Genomic DNA, 21,749 nt, shown 5'->3' on the forward strand with positions numbered 1-21,749 from the left:
CATACTTTGTGATGAATAGTAGAGTTCGCTTCAGTTTGTCTGGATTTTAGAATTATGACACTTGTCATTAATAGTATTGTCTAAGGTCCACAGCACATTGAGTCATTCTTGTAGGTCATATTTTTGCTTCTGTCTTCTCAATTGTTAATAAATTTAATAATAACCGTCACAGGGCATGATTGAGGGAAAATACCCTCAGGATATTTCACTTAGTGAATCCAACTTTGCACATGTCACTAAATAATTTGTGATTCCAAAGTAAAGAAAGCATATTTAATAACTAAGAGATGAAAAAAGAAAAAAAAATCCCAGACTTTGAGGCATGTGAATTGGACTATTTAGAAGAATGCTTCGGTAATAAATGTTGTATACATGCTTTTGGGAATCACTATGTGAAAATAAGAAAGAACTTGGATTTCTTTTTTTTCTATTTTTTGGAAAGTAGTGTCTGGTGAGTTTCCTCAAAGTGGCAAAAATCTGTGCAATGTCACAATTATATATGTTCTCTACAGTAAGTTATCGTCAGGTTAGAACTTTATAAACAAAGGGAAGTTCAGTTTACTTTAGTTGGTTCCAAAATTCTGTTTCTTTTTCACAGGCAAACAATGTGAAACTCCTCAAGATCCTAACAATGGCGTAGTACATGTACTCACAGACACCCAGTTTGGATCTGTAATTAATTATACTTGTAATGCAGGGTGAGTTGTCTGCATCATTTCTTCGATCAAGACTTCTGGAACAGCAATTCTACCTTCTAGTCAGGTCTCAGGAAAGACATCAAATCAGTTACTTCCTGACTTGGTTTTTGGTAAAACGGTCAATTGAGTAAAAGGATGTGACAATTATAAATGCATATTCATGTCAGAGCACATGAATATATAAAGCAAATATTAACAGAATTGAAGGATGAAATTAACAGCAATACCATTAATACTACAGACAGAATTTCAATACTCCACTTTCAGCAAACAAACTCAATAAAAAAGGAACAGATATAAATAAAGCAGCCCATCAAATAACAGAAGATTCGATATTCTTCTCGAGTTTACAAAGAACATTTGTAAAATGTAAAATAGTAGACCACTGTCATGAGTACACTATATCAGAAACAGATTAATATGTTTCTGTCTCTTCATAATATCAGGACTTATTAGCAATAAGTTCCCTAGGTATAAATCATGATTTCAATAGCAATAACTTGCTAGATAATACTGTTTGTGTGGGTGACCCTGGCTGAGGTGAATATAAAGGGGTTTTGTTTGTTTTGGTTTTTGTTTTTTTCATTTGGTTTTTCGAGACAGGGTTTCTCTGTGACTTTGGAGGCTGTCCTGGCACTAGCTGTTGTAGACTAGGCTGGTCTCGAACTCACAGAGATCCACCTGCCTTTGCTTCCCAAGTGCTGGTATTAAAGGCATGTGCCATTACTGCCTGGCATAAAGGGTTTTTTTTTTAATAATAATAGGATTATTATTATTAATATTATCTTTCAGCTTATGCATTACACACACACCCCTCTCTGTGTATGTGCTAGGGATACTATTGCTGTGATGAAATACTCTGACCAAAGCAACTTGGGGAGGAAAGGGTTTATTTGGTTTATGCTTCCAAATCACTGTTCATATGGAAGAAAGTCAAGACAGTAACTCAAATGGGGCAGGCACCTGAAGGTAGGAGCTAATTCAGAGGTCATAGAGGAGTGCTGCTTCTTGACTTCCTTATAGTTTTAGAGGTTAGTCCTTTCTCATCAGAGTGGGGAGCATGTCTCTATAGCTGTAGTTGGGAGCTACATCCTGATCTCTAGTCAGAGAGCTGGGAAAGGGAGGGAGGGAGGGAAGGAGGGAGGGAGGGGAGGAAGAGACAGAGAGAGAGAGAGAGAGACAGAGACAGAGAGAGACAGAGAGAGCTGGTGTGGACTTTTGAAACCTCAAAGCCCGCTCCCAGTAACATGCTTTCTCCAGTAAGACCACATCTCCCAATCCTTTTCATCCCTAATGACTAAGCATTCAAATATGTGAGCCTATGGAGTACATTCTTATTCAAACCACCTCTCTCTCTCTCTCTCTCTCTCTCTCGCTCTCTCTCTCTCTCTCGCTCTCTCTCTCTTTCTCGCTCTCTCTCTCTCTTTCTCTCTGTGTCTCTCTCTCTGTGTCTCTGTCTCTGAATGTGTGTGTGTGTGTGTGTGTGTGTGTGTGTGTGTGTGTGTGTGTGTGTGTGATACCTCAAAGAGTTAGGAGTTTTAGAGAAATCAAAGCTAGGAAACCAGATGCCACAGTCTTTGCATTAATAAATCCTGAACCTAACTGTGACAAAGAAGCTAAAGAAGCTGTGATGACCATGAGTTGACATAGCAGGTAAATGTTTGAGAGCAACGCTATATATTTGAATGTAGCTGAAGAGGCAAAAGATAAATTCTTAGATAAATTCCATTTACTTACCACAACCTTCCAACAAAGGAAATCTTAGGACCTGATGGCTTCATCACTGAATTCTAATTTATGTTATGAGGCCAATATTATGCTAATACCAAAACCAGACCTGACAACAAAAGAAAATTGCTGGCCAATATCCTTAATAGACATTCTCTACAAATTTACTGCCAGACAGAATTTACAAGTGCATGCACAGGGCTTAATGCCATGAATCACCAACATTCATATAAAAAGCCAGCCATGGCTTCATGTGCTTGTAATCCCAGCACTGAGGGAATGGGAGACAGACAGATCTCAAGAAATTGCTGGCCAGGAAGCCTAGCCAAAGGATTGAGTTTTTAGCCGAGTGAGAGATTTTGTTTCAAGGCAATGGACTAAGAGTGATTGAGGAAGATGCCTGGCATTCTGCTCTGAGTTCCTTGTGCACACATATGAGCACACTATCATACAGGCCCCATATTTACTCATACAACATACACACTGTCATACATTATGATTAAGTGGGAATTTATCCCTGAAATGCAAGCTTGACAATTTATAAATAAAATGTGATACATCACACTGACAAAATGAGGTATAAATACATAGCTATTGTTAGAAGAAAAGACATTTGAAAAAAATTCAAACTTTTCTAGGTTCTCTAAAAATTAGTTGTAGAAGGATTATAGCTTCCTGTAATACATTTTTCCACATATGACAAGCCCTACAACTAACATTGTATTCAGTGGTGAAAGGTAGTCTTTTCTATAAGATTAGGAGTACAAAGTCACTTTACCTTTCTCAAAGGAAAGCTTCCCCTGTCCTGTCTCTGAACAGCTACCTTCTTCTCACTGTGGATGTCCCTGATTTTGGACATATTCTATTGTCCGTCAGTACATAAATGGTTAAATGAAGGATCATCATGCTATGGGCTCTAACTTATAACAAAAAGGATTGCTTGATAAATCTCCAGGAATTATGCTGAGTGGAAAGCTAATCATATATGGTCACATTCTATATGACTCTTTATATAAGTTAAAAAATTACATAATATAGAAATGGTCACCAGCAATAAGAATGTGTGAGGAAAATCAGGAATGGGAAGATGCAAAATTAGTGTCACAGTAAATCCGGTACAAGAGATCTTTTGTCTATTTCAGCTCTTTCTGTGGTGGGAAATACACAAGCCTACATGTAAAATTGAGTCCTCTTTCCCAGAGGAAAGGGAGAGAGGGAGGGAAGGAGAGAGAAGTTTACAGTTGTACTTCCCAAAATGGCATGTTTATGTATAAAACTAACAATATAGGTATGAAATAAGTGTCATGAATTGTTTTAATTTTATGGCATACTAGATAATTTGTAGCTTATTAATTGAGAATTGCTGATGTTAATCAAGTATTGTGGTTCTAAGTATGAAAACTGTTCAATTTTTTGGTCAGATTTGAGTTCCTCAGTTCTAGGTTAATGAATCTTACTAATAAGTAGGCATTCATATTAATGCTTTCAAGGTATAAATAAATTCATTCATATTAGTATAATACGCACACACACACATGATATTTCCTTTGCCCTCAAGAAGTCTGTGGTGTTTTTGAAAGTAAGACTTATAGGAAACAACAATAATTTATTACAGATTTTATGATAATAAAAAGAAAATCTCATTTAGCTGGGAAGGCATTAAGAAGAAAATCAGAAAGTCCAAAGAGGGATGTATGATTTGAGAACTCATGGTCTTTGACAAGAAAAAAATATAGCTTCCAAGGTAGTAATCTCTGAGAAGCAGCAATTTAGGCAGGCAATTACTTATGAATTAATTAACATCCTTTATTCTGTGTGTAGATACCGCCTCATTGGTTCCTCTTCGGCTGCATGCATAATTTCAGATAAAAATGTTGCTTGGGATAATGAGCCACCTATATGTGAGAGTAAGTAGAAATTTTTATTTTTGTTACTTTTACTCATGTACGTTAAATTTTCTCCTGAATTGTATATATATTTTGTGGGGCTGAGATTGAACCCAGGGCCTCATGCCTGTTAGAAAGTGCTCTATCACAGATGTAAGCCTAAAGCCCTATAAGGGATTTTAAAAATCTTTATTAAAATTCCTTTTGTATAATCTGTTCTTCAAGTAAATGAAGATGTTCTGGCTAGTTTTACCGAAACTTGACACAAGCTAGAGTCATTTGAGAATAAGGACTCTCAATTAAGAAAATGCTTTCATAAGATCTGGTTATAGGTAAGCCTGTAAGAATTTTCTTAATTAGTGACCTATTTGGGAGGGACCAACCCATTGTGGGCACTGTCAGCCGTGGGCTGGTGGTCCTGGGTTCTATACAAAAGCAGGCTGAGCAAGCCATGGGGAGCATAAGCAGCACCCTCCATAGCCTCTGCATCAGCTCCTGCAGTCAGGTTCCTTCCTGATTTGAGTTCCTGCCTTGGCTTCTCTGTAGACTGTTTCAGGATATGTAAGCCAAATACACTCTTTCCTTCCCAAGTAGCTTTTGGTCACGGTTTTTCATCACAGCAATAGTTACCCTAAGACAGAAGACAACTGCAGCATTCTTGAATAGGTTTCTTGGCAACTTCCTTAAAGTTCTCCTTTGTCTTAGGATATTCCTTTCTAAATGTAAATGTATAAAAGTTTTCAAATCTTATTTTTACGTCAATTCACTTTAAGTTATGTTTTCAATCTCTAATATAATTATCATCCTGCTTAGCAAATTAGTAAAATTTTTGTCAGTATTCTTCAAGGTTAGTGAAGCTATGGACTAATCTACACTTTCACATATGAACTATTTAAACATACATATTTTGTGTAAAAAAAATCAAATGGCAGACTGCATATTTTCCAACAAATACAAAAAGTATGTTTTCTTTTAGTCTGTGGCCTGTCTTTTTTTTTTTTTTTGAAAATAAAATTTCTACATTTCAACAGTGTTAGCTTACTGATTTTCCTCCTTCCAGTTACTGATTTTTCTTTTTTTAAAAAGATTTTATTTATCCTGTATACAGTGTTCTGCCTGCATGTATACCTGCAGGCCAGAAGAGGGCACCAGATCTCACTACAGATGGTTGTGAGCCACCATGTGGTTGCTGGGAATTGAACTCAGGACCTCTGGAAGAACAGCCAATGCTCTTAACTTCTGAGCCATCTCTTCAGCCCCTAGTTACTGATGTTTCTGTTCAAGAAATCTTTGTATGTTATGATGGCATTTTTTTCATCTTATACTCTCAAAGAGAATAAGGGAGTTTATTCTGGAGCTATTTTAAGTGACTGTGGCCTAGGGAAACAGATTTAGATTACCCTAAATTCCATGTTCTATTGTGGAAGCAGGTTCATAGTCTTACAGAATAAAGAAAGTTATAAAACAAGGCAATTTTAAAAGATTGTTCGGTACATTAGAGAGGCAGGTACAACAATATGGGAAAAGCCTTTCTTTCTATAGATCTAAGATGATAGCTGATAACATTTTTTAATTTTCTGGTTGGTGGAAGCTGGTTTACTAAGTTAATAGACCCCAAAAGGTTTCTATCTTTATTCACAAAATGATAGTTATGACACAGTGGTAGGGAAGGAATGGCTGTTCTGGAGGGCTAGAACTAGCCCAAGATAGGTAATTAGCCTCTAGACCTGTAACATCCCAGTCTGTCTAGTACTAAAGTTTTAAACAGTCAACCAGTCCCTCCATATACAGCTTCAGGAATTTTCCCTCACAAAGTTTTTATAGTCATAATCAAGGCACTTTTAAAATAGATTCACTAAGTAGATGGGCTGATGTATAGCAGAGAAACCTCTGCTATAGACCTCAGATGCTACCTAATGGTATTCTTGGACTTTTGACTAGTAGAAACCAGGATTATGTCAATATATCCCAAAAATGGTTTTTCTATTAGTAAGAAGATATTAGGTCTGACATAGAAGTAGACAAGGAATGGCTATTTAGAGGCCTTAAGGTAGCCCAAGATAAATTGTTAATTAGGCTCCGAATCTGCAAAATCATGAGGGGCAACCTCCTTCTACCCCAACCCCTTGATAATACAGTTAGTCAACAGAGTGAGACAATACTTGGTGCAGAAGTAATCTCTAGAAAACCACCTTGCTCTTTCAAGCAGTAAGGACTTCTTCAGACCATCTTATAGGATCAAGGCTGAGAAAATGATCAATGAAAGGAGACCATACCTACAGCAGGAAGGACTGTGACTGTTTAATCATAAATAGCTGTTGCCCTTTGTCCCAGTTCTTCCTCTGTAAGCTCCTGTCATTACCCAGAGGACTCAATGGGACTCTTTTTCTTCTCCTTTTCCCTATGTATTCACTTGAAATAACTCTTCTTTCTTTGCTTTTCACCATCTCTTTAATTAGTTTCCTGGGGACTGGTGGCCAGAACTAGACTATGAGGCCTGCCAGAATCCTGGTATAACAACAAATCAGACAGAATTACAGAGAAAAGGTGATTGAAGGTTTGGGGAATGAACTAGTTTAGACAGAGTCTCTTTAAATAATTAACATGCTTGTGTGTAGAGATGAGCAGGTTACTCACTGTAAAAGGAGACAGACACCAAAGTAATCAAGTCAGTTGTTTATCACTGTGATGAAATAAGTGGGATAACTAACTTCTATAATAAAATATTTATTTCAGCTCATTTTTGAAGGGTTCAGCCCCTGATTTTGTAGTTCTATTGCTCTGGGCCTCTTCCAAGGCCACACCTCATGGCAGGAGCACATGGAAGAACAAAATTGTTCATATCCTAAGCTAATGAGCCAAAACAGAGAGGCATAGTCAAGGTCCCACATCTTCTCAAGGGCACACCCTCAATGTCCTGCATTCATGCCACCCTGGGGACCAAGCCTTTAGTACATGATTGCTGTGGAAACATTAGCCACATTTAAAACACAGCAATAACCCACACTCTTCAGAGAACAGTTTTCTTTTTGCTGCAAGGCTCCAGGACACTGCCTAAATGGCACCATTTTGATTCTGTGTCAGGCATTTTAATTTTTCATGGCATCTGCAGTATTTGAAGATTTCCAGCCTTGGAAATAGCAGGTGTTAGTCAGCCTTGATGCTAAGTGTACAGTTCTTTACAAGTTATTAACAGGACTTCCTTTGTTAGAAGGACTCTAGTTTTTGTTCCTTGATTTCGTGAGACCATCATAAGTTCAATAGACTCTTGGTTCCCACTATTGGTTTGGCTCCCTCTTTCCCATGGAACAGTAGCTCGGTGCTGAACACTTCCTTCATTTTAAGTATATTTAGGGCATAAAAAAACCATCTTATCATAAACTTGAGGTTTCTGTCTTTTACATTTCTCAAAGTATTTGAAATTATATTTGGAATTATGTATTACTTGAAAATTTGAAAGCTCTTATTTGTGATTCTTTTGGTATTCCTAAAAGTTCTTGGTCAAATTCATTATCTTACGTATTTTTGAATGAATATTAATGGTCTATATTTTTACTTATCCATTACATTTTCACATGCAAGTTTCACCAATTTTCGTATGTATTTGCAGACACTCAAAATTTGTTTTGTACTCTTATCCACTTGTATTTCATTTACCCTTATTTTTTCTTAGTGAATATTAGTTTTTAAAAACTTCCTTTCAGTTACCAACAAATTTGCAAATTAATAAGTAAGAAAAATCTGGAAGCTGAATAAATTCTGAAATACGATCAAAGAGCTATTTCAAATGAAAAGGTCAATGGTATTTATAGCTGCATGTGTTTATGGGGAAAAAGTAAGAAAAGTTCATAGGAAAAAGTTGTTATGTGAACCTAAATAGCAATATTTAAAAACTCGTCTATAAGTCAATAAATATTGAATGTTTTTAATGAGCACTTACATGTATTTATAATGAGTATAAGTATCTTCACTTCAGTGATTCATTAGATTTCCCTTATCAATATTTAAAAAAATTTAATCTGCTTTCTTTGGCCAGTAATTCCTTGTGAACCACCCCAAGCCATTGCCAATGGAGATCTCGTTGATCCTACAGAAGATTTTCATTATGGAATGGTGGCTACCTATCGATGCAAAACTGATGAGAGGGGGAAGAAGCTCTTTAACCTGGTGGGTGAGCCATCCATACACTGTACCAGCAATGATGGTCAAGTTGGAGTCTGGAGTGGGCCTCCTCCTCAGTGCATTGATGTCAAGAAATGTACGCCTCCTCATGTTGAAAATGCCTTCATGGTGTCTGAAAGCAGAAGCTTATTTTCCTTAGGGGATATTGTGGAGTTTGGATGTCAGCCTGGGTTTATGATGGCAGGAAACAACAGAGTGCAATGTAACAAATTAAACAAATGGGAGCCAAAGTTACCAAGCTGCTTCAAGGGTAAGTCTGACCAGGGCTTGGGGAGCCTACAATGTTATGGGGTGTTGGAGGACTATATAAAGGTTGGTTCTGGAAGAGGTTGTATGATGAACAGGTTGGATGAATAAATTTTCTTGGGAGGGAGTGTGAAATCAAGAAGGGGAATGTGTTTATGTAAGTGTTTGTGCACCCTTGTAAGAACATCCACTCAAATTGAGAAGGAGCTAAATATGAATGTGATATATCCCAGGAATTCTCATACGCAGAATTTCTTTTCATGTATTGCCATTTCCAGCCCTTATCAGTTATTCATATGTATAATATGTACTAATATGCTATGAATGATCCATGGCTAGTCATAGTAAATGTGTGCATATTTAATTCCTAAGCTGTAGGGTAGTTATCATTTCCTCCATATTAAGGTTTAGGGGTTAGATAATTTTATAAAACAATAGAGGTACTAACTTGTAGAGCAAAGATTAAAATCCAAGTCTGCCCATCTGGCAGATTCTTTAAGGAACAAAGGCTTTCCTATAGATAATGGGTTGTAAAGATATTAGAAGGACAGGAAAAATAAAAGGAAAACAATGTTGCCAAAGATGAGGGGCTACTGTTGCTACAGGAATAGAGCTGACACAGCCAGACCCTGCCACCACTTCCAGGATACAGCCAGTCCTTGCTGGTCATTAGTGTTGCTAGAATTTCAGTGGCTGCTGCTCACTTGAGAGTCATTAAGGCTGCCTCGGCTGATGCTGTCCCTGGATGTGTAACGGTGTCTATCACATCTGTTGTCCTTTATTTTGATACATATATCTTCCAGGTGGCAAAACTTAATTAGAGCCCCTAGAGCAGTGGTTTTCAATCTATGTACTTTGGCAAACTTTAGGACCACTTTGGCAAACTTCTATCTCCAATAGAAAAAATATTTACATTATGATTCAATAGAAGTAGCAAAATTACAGTTGTGAAGTAGCAACAAAAATAATTTTGTAAATGTGGGTCACCACAACATGGGGAACTGTATTAGAGGATCATAACATTAGGGAGTTTGAGAACTACTGTCTTAGAGCAGAGATGTTGTAGTTTTCATGTTTGTATCCATAACAATCAAAAGGCAATATATAATATGAGACTGGGAATCAATAGAAATTTAATCAGTCTCGTCTTTAAATATCACAGCTTAATGTATTAGTCAAGGGAAACACTTGAAAGATGAGCACTCAAAACAAGTATTATAACATCAAAAATACTTGGAAATCCTTAAGGAAGTCATTTATTCTAGACCAATACTCTAAAGTTCAGAGAGGAGAACTGAGTTGATAGGAGGTTTTGGAGTGTGTGTGTGTGTGTGTGTCCGTGTCCGTGTCCGTGTCCGTGTCCGTGTCCATCCATGTGTCCCCATTTTCAACGTAAAGTAATTGTATTAAGACTCACATGTGGGCTGGAGAGATTGCTCAGTGGTTAAGAGCACTGCTTGCTGTTCCAAAGATCCTGAGTTCAGTTCCCAGCAACCACATGGTGGCTCACAACCATCTGTAATGAGATTTGGTGCCAAACACTGTACACACAATAAATAAATCTTAAAAAAAAAAAAAAAAAGACTCACATGCATCCTCACTCCCTGAGTTCAAAACAATCGATTAAAGAGAAGCAGGACCCAGGATTATTAGAACACCACATATAGAGTACATACTTTCATTATGATAACTAGAGGTTTTTAAAAAATATTTTGCTTAAAGGCTACTCATCTATCTTCTGAATGGAATGAAGTAAATGACTGAATAGCACCAGCTGTGCAGCACAGCAGCAAAGAGAGGTAGCTCTCTAGTAGTCCAGGCCAGGTACTCAGGCAGGATTCAAAGATCAGAGCAGAAACTGTTAGCACCATTGTGCTTGCCCTTTGGGAAATAATGTTAGAACATTTAGATTCTCCTTATTGAATAACTTGTGAAACTTAAAGTTGATGATGCCCTTCTAGAAAGGTAGTATGGCACCTAAAAATAAACCATCAATCTTTAATTTTGTATAGGATGAGTAGAAACTGGAAGTGTAGCCAGGCAGTGGTGGCACACACCTTTACTCCCAGTAGATCTCTGAGTTCAGAGCTAGCCTGGTCACCATATCTAGTTCAGGACAGCCTAGGCTACACAAAGAAACCTTGTCTTGAACAACAAAACAAAACAAAAAAGACTTTAGGAGCCCATCCCACATGGAGGGATACTCCCTGAGCCTAGACACAAGGGGGTTGGCCTAGGCCCTATCCCAAAGAATATGACAGACTTTGAAGACCCCCTGTGGAAGGCCTCACCCTTCCTGGGGAGCAGAAAGGGTATGGGATGGGTAGGGCGATAGTTGGGGGGACAGGGGAGGAGGAGAGGGAGAGGGACCTGGGATTGACATGTAAAATAGTTTTCTTTCTAATAAACAAAAAAGATATTGGGAGTGTATAACCTTAGTGTACCTCTTAGGGAGAAAACAATAAACTCAAGATTTAGCTTATGAGTTGTATTCACACTGGGCATCCAATTTATCATTGAGGGAAATTTTTTTCTCTCTTAATATGTCAGCCTGCCCTTAGAAATCCAACACTAGGAGTATACTCCCAAAGATGATTTTCCCCCCAAGCAGAGACTGCTCTAGCACTGTGAGCCAGGCTACACTCTCCTGGAGCTGTTTCTCTGCATGTCAGAGTCCTGTGGCTCCCGCATGTGTGGGTCTCTAGCCTGGCATCTGGCTTGACATATATGGCTTGTGTTTTTATTTTCCACACACTATTATTTCTGTTTGGCTCTTTTTCTCCAGTGAATCCCTGTGGTCCTTTCCTGAGCCAGCTTCCTGATGGGCGTGTGCTATTTCCACTAAATCCTCAACTTGGGTCCAAGTTGACCTTTGTTTGTAATAAAGGGTGAGTGTACGAAGGCCTGATGTGCTGGACATTAAAATTAAGTCTGAGCTTCTCTGAAGTATGGGAAGGTTGATACGGGGAAGAGAACTTCTGACATTGTATATAGGAAAGACTGGTAACTTGTAGAATTGATAGGAGGAGATATGAAGGGAAAACTATGACATTTATTAAATGACAAATTCGAAAACAAGTATACCTACTGGTTTTGAATATAGAGGTAATGTACTAAGTGAAAAAATCATTTTCTAAATAGAAAATAACTCTAGTAATTTTGAGAAGATTATGTTATAAAAGCTTATACAAATAACAATGCATTTAGGATTGCTTTAAGAAAAAAAATGCCTCATTAATAGAATTTATAAGAGAAACAAAAAATAAGGTGCAGTGTTGGTTTTTTTTTTTTTTTTTTTTTTTTAAGTGCAGTGTTTTTAAAGCCCAGTCATGCGTCATTGGATCAGCAATGAGCAATGGGCTCTGAAATGGGATCATGTTGTCTGATGTAAATATTTTAGCTGAGGTCAGAAACATTCTTCACAGTAGACTCACCTCTGTGAAACTACCAATCATGGACAACAAGGAACCTGCTCTCTAGTGCTTCACAGAAGTCTTGGCAGGCACCAAATACCAGGACCAAATAAGAGTTAGGAGGGTATAGGGTTTAAACGTCCTTTGAAACTTTTGGATGACTTCATGCAAAAGTTGGCTCCTATCCTCTTTCCATTTTTCTCTCTAGTCCCAGTGCTTTAAAAGAAAAAACAAAGAAACAACAACAAAAACAAACAAAACACCACCACCAACAACAACAACAAAAAACTCATAAATTTGCATATGTTACAGTCCATAAGCCTGCACTACATAAGTCTCCTGCTTCTCTGAATTACTGAGAAAAGTGTAACTTATTCTTCAGTAGCTCAGCATGCTGTTGTGAGCTTCCGAGACAACAGTGGCAGAAACTGAGACATAAGAGCAATCTCTATTTCCTACCAGTTAGCTCACCTTTCCCAGTGCCGGAGTTGGCAAGGTGTTGCATTAGCAGTCTATGTTTGCATTTGTGACAGTGAGCAGTACCAGGTTCCTTTAGCATGACCTGTGCTTCTGGGTAAGGGTCGAGGGTGTGGCTGAGCCCTGACTACTGAGCCAAAGAGGACAGGAACTTTATATGACAAGTCCCTTTGCCTTACAATTCTGTTTTACCTACCTTGTGGTTGTTAAGTAGCTTAGCATCTGCATATTCCTTGTACCTCCTGGTTCCATTTCCTCAAAATCCTCAGATGCTTTTTTGACTAGACTTGGGAAATGAATATTATTTTGGCCAAAACATTTTACAGCCCACTAACATTTTCTTCCTTAGGTTTCAATTAAAAGGCAGTTCTGCTAGTCACTGTATTCTGTCTGGAAGGGAGAGTATTTGGAACAGCAGTGTTCCTGTGTGTGAAAGTGAGTATGTCTACTAGTACTTGAATCTAGTTGCACTTCCTAACTTCTTGGATTTTAACCCATAGCTCCTTTTCAGTATTTATTCTATATTCTAGTCTGACTTATTAACAGAAGTTGATTCCATTAATCAAATTTTGCTTTGAATCAAAGTTGAGTGTCTCCTTGCTTTGGAACCTCTTAGATCATCTTCCATCATTCTGAATTCTGTGTGATGTGTGATATTTCCTGTGTGGCTTGTTCCTAGGACAAGGAAGACTTTGACAAGTTTCTCTTCTCTTTCCTTCTTGCTTCCTTATGTTTCTCTTTTATGTTCTGTCATCAACATGCAATCACTTACTCATATTTATTTGGTAATATGCATATATAAAACAAAGATTCACTTAATCATTTATTGAGCAAATACTATGTGCCTTATTTTCATCTGCACTGAAATTACAACAGTGATCAAGATGAGCTAATTTTCTGTTCCCATATTATTTATTCTTAAGTAGGGAGATGAACAAGAAACAAATACTATGGAGTTAATATATCAGATACAGTTAATAGATCAGAGGAATATGAGAATGAGATAAAATTAGGTAAACCATATCAGAGTGAGTAGGCAAGGTAATGTTCTCAACATATGCATATAAAATATGCTGAAATATTTAGAAATAACAAGTTTAAAAAGAAAACCTCGTGCAAAATTATTACTTATTTCTCCTACTTATACTATTAAACATTTCCAAGGATTTGACAGCACTTTTTAAGTATTTATTTATCTATTTAAGGTGTATGAATCTTTTGCCTGCATGTATGCATCATGAGCTTGCCTTTTGCCATAGAGGCCATAAAGAGGGTATCAGATCCATTGGAACTGGAGTCACAGATGGTTATAAGCCATTGCAAGGGTGCTGGGAATCAAACCCAGGTCCTCTTGGAAGAGCAATCAGTGGTCTTAACCACTGAGCCGTTTCTCCAATCCAAGTGTTTTTATTTTTAACAATAAACTTGAGTCTCTTACAGGCAGTAGTTATGCACTTCATAAGTTGCCTGCTTCTCTCAATTACTTGGAAAAGCATGACTTTTCCTCTTTTTCTTTCGATCACTTTTCTAAGCATACTTTCCTAACATTTTGGACTCAGTTTGTCTGCAATTCCACTCCTCACAATAAGGCTGCAAGTCTGTCTTGTGGCTGACCTACCTCCATGCTAGCTTAATGCAGACAGCATAGGCTGTTTTATTCACTCTTCCCTTGTATCTCCATCCTCCTCCAAGCAGCTGCTGATATTTGCAGCTTGCATGCTCTAGGGTTTTTTCTTTTTTCAAAGTGTAAAATAATGGTTTCCAAGTATAGGGAGACACCGTAACCATGCCTCCTAAGGAAGGGCTGGTTACGGGTGTGCCTGACCACGCCTATTAAGGAATGGTCAAGGTGAGGTCAGAGTGATGCGCAACCGAGAGCACATGGAAAGGTCTCTTCCCCTTTGGCTGCCCCTTTACTCTGGCCTCCCTGCCTTGCTGCCCCTGGGCACGCTCTGACTTGCATTTGGCTGGTATATTTCTGAATAAAGGTATCTTGAATCTACAAGCATTCTGCTTCACTTGGCGCCCAACGTGGTGCATGAACCCATAACCCTGAGATTAAGAGTCTCATGTTCTACCGACTGAGCTAGCTGGGCGCTATGCGGCAGGGATGTGTCGGTGAGCGTTTTCTGTGGATAAAGGCTGCAGGTGGGCGGGAGTGTGGTTTTTCTGCCAGCGGCTACAGGCCAGAGAAACTGCGGCAGTACACAAAGGAAAACTTTCTCGGTTTGGTTTCCAAGCTTTAAAAAAATGAGTAAGTAAAACAACCAATTTAACTAAAATCTTTAGTAGCTAAAAATCTACTCGAGCATCTTTTGGGGGCTTTCCCCCATACATACATACATATGTGTGTGTGGTGTGTGTGTGCATATATATATATATATATATATATATATATATATATATTTGCTCTCCAGGAAACAGTTCCTGAAGCAATATGACCAATGGCTATTCAACCACCATGCACTAGAACTCTTTGACATCTCCAGTTTTTTTCTACTCATTGTGAAACTACTATAATAATGAGACTGATGGTTGGTATCAGTGAGTCGGTAAGGGAAGATCTCATTCCTTTAAGTTGTTTAGTGTATATGGAGTACATTTTAGAAAGATGTCTTAAGAATGTCTGCTCTTTGAGAATGAAGATCTGTCAGCACTCTTCCCCACTGGTTCACTTAGTGGCTGGTAAAAGGCTGAAACAAGGGTGACCCTAGCTAAGACTCCTAGCAACAGTGGAAACTTAGCCTGAATTGGCCATCTCCTGTGATCAGATTGCTGACTACCCCAGAGAGTCTTCATCAAGTAACTGATGGAAACAGATGCAGAGATCCACAGCCAAACATTAGGTGAAGGGTTCAAAGACATCACAAGAAAACCCACAGTACAACTAACCTGGCTCAGGAATGCACAAGGTCTGAACCAACAACCAGGGAGCCTGTATGGGACCAACTTAGGCCCTCTGCAAATATGTGACAGATGTACAGCTTGGTCTACTGCAACTCCTAACAATAGGAGCAGGGGCTGCCCCTAATGCTTTAGATGGCACTTGGGAACCTATTCCTCATTCTGGATTGCCTTGCCCAGCCTTAATACAAGGGGAGGTGCTTAGTCTTGCTGCAACATGATATGCTATGTTTTGTTGATACCCATGGGAGGTATGTCCCCTTCTGAACAGACGTGGAGGAGGAGTGGATTGGGGAGGAGGGAGGGGAAAATAGCTGGGATTTAAGATGTAAACAAACAAACAAAAAAAAAGCAGCTTTTTTAGTAATTGTGTTTTAGCTGGGATGAAAAGCCTTTGGAGTAGCAGTGTTCCTGTGTGTGAATGTGAGTAGAAAAAATAGCTTAACCATACAGTCTGGATTGTACTCTTTATTTTCTGTCCCAGTGTTTTCCCTCATGCCTACATCTTTATTAAACCACTTATTTGTTCAAAGAATTTCAAGAGAAGCCTTATATAGCATGTGTTTGTGATTTATCAACATGTGATATGTTAATGTTGAATTTTGTGGGAGATATATTGGAAGAAACTAGATGATATAAAGGTACATGAAATTATACTTATTTGTTGTATTCATTAGTTTCATCATCAGGGGCTGATCTCTCTTAAATTGTCATGTTCTTTTATCTCCTCACTGATCTCTTTATTACTAGGCCTAATCTCTACTCTCTGGTGTTTACTGGCAAAGACTTCTGTGTCAGTACTTTGTATGTGTGGGAAGAGCAACAAATAGGTCAGAGTCATCCGTATTTTCATGTAGTTAGTTTTCCAGTTAGGAAACAAATAATGAACAGGAAAATAAATATATTTTTTTAAAAAAATTACAGTACATAAGCAGCATGATAAATAGTGACGTGTAATAAAGAAAACAAAACAGATTTATATAAGAATTTATTATGGTACAGGGAGTGAGGGTAATAAGTCATTCTTTAACATGATGGATGACCCTTCATTTCCAAACCATTTGCTTACAAAGAACACCAAGGATTCAGAAGTTTATAAATAGATTAAAGTACATGTTTTCTTTATAAAATATTACTGGTTTATCTAACTTATAGTTCCTAAAGCAAAGCAAGACCATTTTTTAAATTTCATTTTCCTTTTAATTATAAAATGTTCAAGTAAGATTTATTAAAATACATTGCTAGATATCTATTTCTATGTTTTATGGTGAAAGTTTATAGGACTATTCAAACCACAAGAAACTGCGGTATTGAACCAATGCAGAGACACATAAGACTGACAGTAAATATATTTCAAGTGTGAATTACTATAGTGAGATAAAATTTGTTTTGTTTTTGAAACAAGGTCTCATGCTCTAGAACCATCTAGTCTGGCATAAAAACATCTCTTTAGTTATCTGATGACACCATTGTATATTTGGTTGGTACTAATAATGGCCTTGAATCACCAGGAAACATTTCCTTTGCTAAAGATGATAGTGTATGCTTCAGACAGCATTCCCTAGAACTTAGTGTCTGTGTGACCAAAGCTTCACCTGTCCTCAAACTTGTTGTAAACAGGAGTCTCACTATCCCTAGTATAATGTAGACAATTGAACAGTTGCTTTAAAAACAAAAAACAGAAACCCATTTCCAAATCCATTAAAAAATTATCTTCTTAGGTGATCTAGGACTACTGTCTTCTGGGCTTTTAGAATAAACTCTAGGTTTGCTCAGTTCCATCTTAGCAAAAACCTTACAGATCAAAAGTATGAATTTCCCACTCACAGGCACCATCACCATATTAGCTATTTGATTGAAATTAATAGAACTTAAAGTTTTTGTCTCTTTCTAGGAAGTTTTTGTTCATAATCTTCTCCAGTTGTCATCAATGGGAAGCATAGAGTTACTGTTTTGGGAGCCTCCCTCCCTCCCTCCTTTCCTCCCTCCCTCCCTCCCTCCCTCTCTTTTTCTCTCTCCCCCTCTCTTTCTTTCCACTATTACTACAATTCATTTTGTCTTAACCAGTAAGGCACACTTTACACCAGTGCCTTTCCATCTGTCATAGTAGCGAAATCACCTGGAATGTTGCTAAAAAGATATCCCTTAGCTCCATTCCAGGACAAAGATTCTGTTTTGAGAAGGTTCAGAAGGCTACTTTTAACAAATAATAAAAATACTCTAATAGAGGAAAAGCACACTTGCAGAAATGCCACTTTTCCTTGTTGACACCTATAGAGAGAAACATACTTTAGGCAAATCTTAGACAGTTGCAACAGAAAAAGCTTTCCTTGAAGTTGAGGAAGATATTCATGACTGGAAAGAAAAAGAAAGCAATTGCGAGGATGAGTAAAATGAAATAAAAGAAATTAAATAGGAAGATGGTATTTAAAATTAGAATCGAAAGTTACTGACTTCCTTGTTCTATATACAAAAACTGGCCAGAAGTATTCACTTACTCCAGAGCAAAAATGCCAATATATGTTCTCTACTTAGGGATTTAACGTGAAATTGGTATTTTCTTTAGGTTTGGGCTCCATGGATCCAGGGCTAAAACATGGTTGTCCTAACTTTTGATGTTTCTGAAAATTTCCAGCTACTGAGTAGATAAGTGTCCCATGTTCCCTTACTATACACAAAAAGTGAAAGTCAGAAAAATTTAAAGTATAAGAAGTTTGGAGGGGTGACAATAATTCTTTATTGAAAATATGTTTTGTAGAAGGCAGAGTTTGGTGTTGCAGATGTTTCTATAATAGCACTTTGAATTAAAAACAAAATAATAATTTTCTTGTGATTTTTCTAATTGCAGAAGTGGAATGTATTCTCCTACAGAGTGAAATCCGGAAGGAGTTGAAAGAGAAAAAATATTACTATGAAGATACTTTAACCTTGGAATGTCAGGATGGGTATACTCTAGAAGGCAATTCTCAGAGCAAGTGCCAGTCAAATGCCAGCTGGGTTCCTTCTCTGGGCAAATGTGTACCTCGTAAGTACAAAATGTAGGGATTGGAGGCCCTCCCCAGCATGATAACTGACTGCACAGTCGTCTGTCTATTCTGGTGCCTACTGTGATGGGTGTTACAATGTGTAGTGCTAAGAAAGCTGAGAATGTGCTCTCTCAAAATACAACAAGTTAAGATATTAGTAAAATCACTTGAAGTATGACTACAGGAATAGAAGAAGCACAAGCAGCACATACACACAGAGAGACAACATACAACAGAAAACCTGTAAAGCCACAACATCGGACACCGTAACATGTAAGCAAAAGACCAGTAAGGTTTTTAAAACTTTCCCAGACAAAGCAATATGAGACAAAAAAAGCTTTCCCAGTACTACTGAGTTTATTTTGAGTTGGCCATCTACTGCTGGACATGGGGCCTGCCCTTCAGTGTGCTTTGTATACCCAGTGAGATTCCACAAGAAAAAATTAGTTTCTCATTTGCAAGCTATTGTCAATTGGAGATGGCTTCTTGGTTAGTAATAGGAGATCATGTCCACTTGACCCTCTCAGTGCTGGTACCCTATTTGTCTTAGACCTATGCAGACCCTATGCATTCTACCACAGTCTCTGTGTTCATATGTGCATCGGTCCTGTTATGTCTGGAAGGCATTGTTTCCTCTTCCATCTCCTCTGGCTCTTAATATCTTTCCATGTCATCTTCTGCAAAAACCCTACATTTGATCTTTAGCACTACCAACAATGAAGGAAGCCAACTTTTTATAAAAATTGTTCATGTTTTGAACCTGTTGACAAATTTGAAATGTAAATAAGAAAGTACTGAGGAGATGGAAAGTACATACAAAATAGAATGAAAGGGTAATAGTGTTATAAAGTACTATAGTGGTAGTTGTGGTGATGGAAATAATTGTAAAGTTGTTATTGAATATTTAGTACTGATGTTCAAAGGCTAGTAATAGGCATAAGATACATAGGTGGTAGATGATAGGTAGGTATGTAGATAAATAAGGATGGATAGCTAGTAGATAGATAGATAGATAGATAGATAGATAGATAGATAGATAGATATTCTAATTAAACACTTGTGACAACCATCAGGTCATATTCTTAGGACACCATTTTTGCAGATATGGAAACTGAGACATCAAGGGCTTAGATAACTTTCCCAAAACCACACAAATAATGTAGTCTGGGTACAATCAGTCACTCTACATATCAATAGACACTGTGTGCTATAACAAATAAATGAACAAATGTCCTAAATAAATGTCAAGAGGAATGATTTCTAGTACTATAGTTAAAGGGACAACTATTAGGTAAAGGTGCCACACATCAACTTTGTGGGGGAATGGGTTTATTTTGGGTTACACTTCCACATTGTAGTCCATCATCAAAGGAAATCAGGACAGGATCTCAAACAGGTCCAGAACCTGGAGGTAGGAGCTGATGCAGAGCCCATGGAGGAGTGCTGCTTACTGGCGCTCTCAGCCTGTTTCTTTATTGAACCCAGGACCACCAGCCCAGGCATCGCACCACACACAATGGGTTGGGCCCTCCCTACAAGGCTGGCCTACAGCCTGATATAATGGAGGTATTTTCTTTTTTTTTTTCTATATATATATATATATATATATATATATATATATAAAGACCAATAATGGCAGTATGTTATGCATCAATAGCAGCAACAGCTTTTCCAGGTTCTGCAGTCATTTGAACAAAATTGTATGGAGGCCTTTTCTTAATTGAGACTCTCTTCTCTCAGATAACTTGATAACTTGTGTCAAGTTGACATAAAACTATCCAACACAGAGGTGGAGACATAAGGGTTCAAATATCTACCAACTTGAAGGTTCTTGAAGTCAGATTTTAGGGTAAACTCCTCATGGATTGTGCTGTACCATAGTGAACATTTTTCTCTGGATTGAGATCTAGACTAAAGCAGCCTTTGAACTCTCCATATCATCTGGTCTCAAACCTTGAAATCTTACTTCTTTGAGGGGAAAAGAGGCAAATGAGAGCACAGAAGGAAAAAAAGAAAAAGATAAAAAAAAAGTATTTGTTCCTATGACTTAGAATAAATTCCCAAAGATACTACCCATTGGTCTTCCTAAAAAAGGAAATTAGGGAGTAAGTTGTAGAGACACTACAGCCTTGAAATAGCTCACTGTGGGAAATTTTGAGAGCAATTAAAATAAGAACAGTTACCTTTGAGTACCAGTACCAAAGGATGAAAGTGTTGGCACTCTCAGGTCTACCATATCACCAACTCAGTGACCTGTTAGTGCAACCACAACTGCATCTTTCTTAGGCAAGGGCTAACCTTGTTACAACCCATGCAAGCATGGTGTTGCTTTCAAGACAAGTAATTCACCTTCAGAGAAGATGTGAAAACTCACAGAAGTCTTCATTAGAGTTTTCTCTAATGAAGGCTCAAAATGTGACATGTAAAGCATATTCTAAAATCCATTCTCATCCCCCACAATCCCTTTCATTGGAGTAACTGCTTTTCTAGAATCCAGTTTTGTTTTGTTTTTGTTTTGTTTTGTTGTTTTTGTCCCAACTGTCTCTCAAAAGCACAAGTTCCCTGCTGTCTTCTCTTTTTATGGATCTTCCTAGTTCACATTCCTAGTACCTGTGCCATTTCTCAGGAAAAAGATATTTATCCAGTTCAATATAATATGACCCTGGAACAGAAGCAGTAAGTACAGAAAATATCTTAGAATACAGAATTTGGAGAATAGGTATAGCTATTATTTTTACTCTGGTATATAAATATATAGAAACTTTAATTTCATAAGAATGAAAAAAAAAGAAAACAACAAGGTAAATTTTCCCCATTTTATTAACAGTGGAAAGGGTTTTAGGGAAATGGTATTTAACACACAAGAATGTAGTAATATTGTTGTATAATGAAAGTACTATTGTGTATTTGGAAAAACCTTTACAAAAAAGACAGTGATGCAATGTGTAAAGAGACCTGGATAAGCTAATGAAGTAATGTAAAATATGAAAATACACATTTTCTTAACAGTTTAAAAGCAAAAACTTGAAGTATCTTAAATACATAAGGGGTGGGGGGGCTGGAGAGATGGCTCAGTGGTTAAGAGCACTGGCTATTCTTCCAGAAGACCCAGGTTCAATTCCCCAGCACCCTCATGGCAGCTAACAACTGTCTCTAATTCCAAGATCTGACACCTTCACATCATGCAGG

General features: G+C 37.7%; 1 protein-coding gene across 2 annotated transcripts in view; it reads left to right on the forward strand.

The window, feature by feature from the left end:
• Positions 1-21,749, forward strand: part of Cr1l (complement C3b/C4b receptor 1 like) — a 48,269-nt gene that overhangs the window by 16,107 nt on the left and 10,413 nt on the right. The window contains exons 3-8 of one of the 2 annotated variants that reach the window (XM_027416579.2): positions 599-698; positions 4,248-4,333; positions 8,349-8,744; positions 11,526-11,628; positions 12,980-13,065; positions 18,383-18,559. In XM_027416579.2, the coding sequence (XP_027272380.1) occupies positions 599-698; positions 4,248-4,333; positions 8,349-8,744; positions 11,526-11,628; positions 12,980-13,065; positions 18,383-18,559 (948 nt within the window). The remainder of the gene's footprint in view (positions 1-598; positions 699-4,247; positions 4,334-8,348; positions 8,745-11,525; positions 11,629-12,979; positions 13,066-18,382; positions 18,560-21,749) is intronic. The other variant, XM_027416580.2, reaches the window with a different exon arrangement.

The sequence above is a fragment of the Cricetulus griseus genome, chromosome 5 (genome assembly GCF_003668045.3).
Source record: "Cricetulus griseus strain 17A/GY chromosome 5, alternate assembly CriGri-PICRH-1.0, whole genome shotgun sequence".
Lineage (NCBI taxonomy): Eukaryota > Metazoa > Chordata > Mammalia > Rodentia > Cricetidae > Cricetulus > Cricetulus griseus.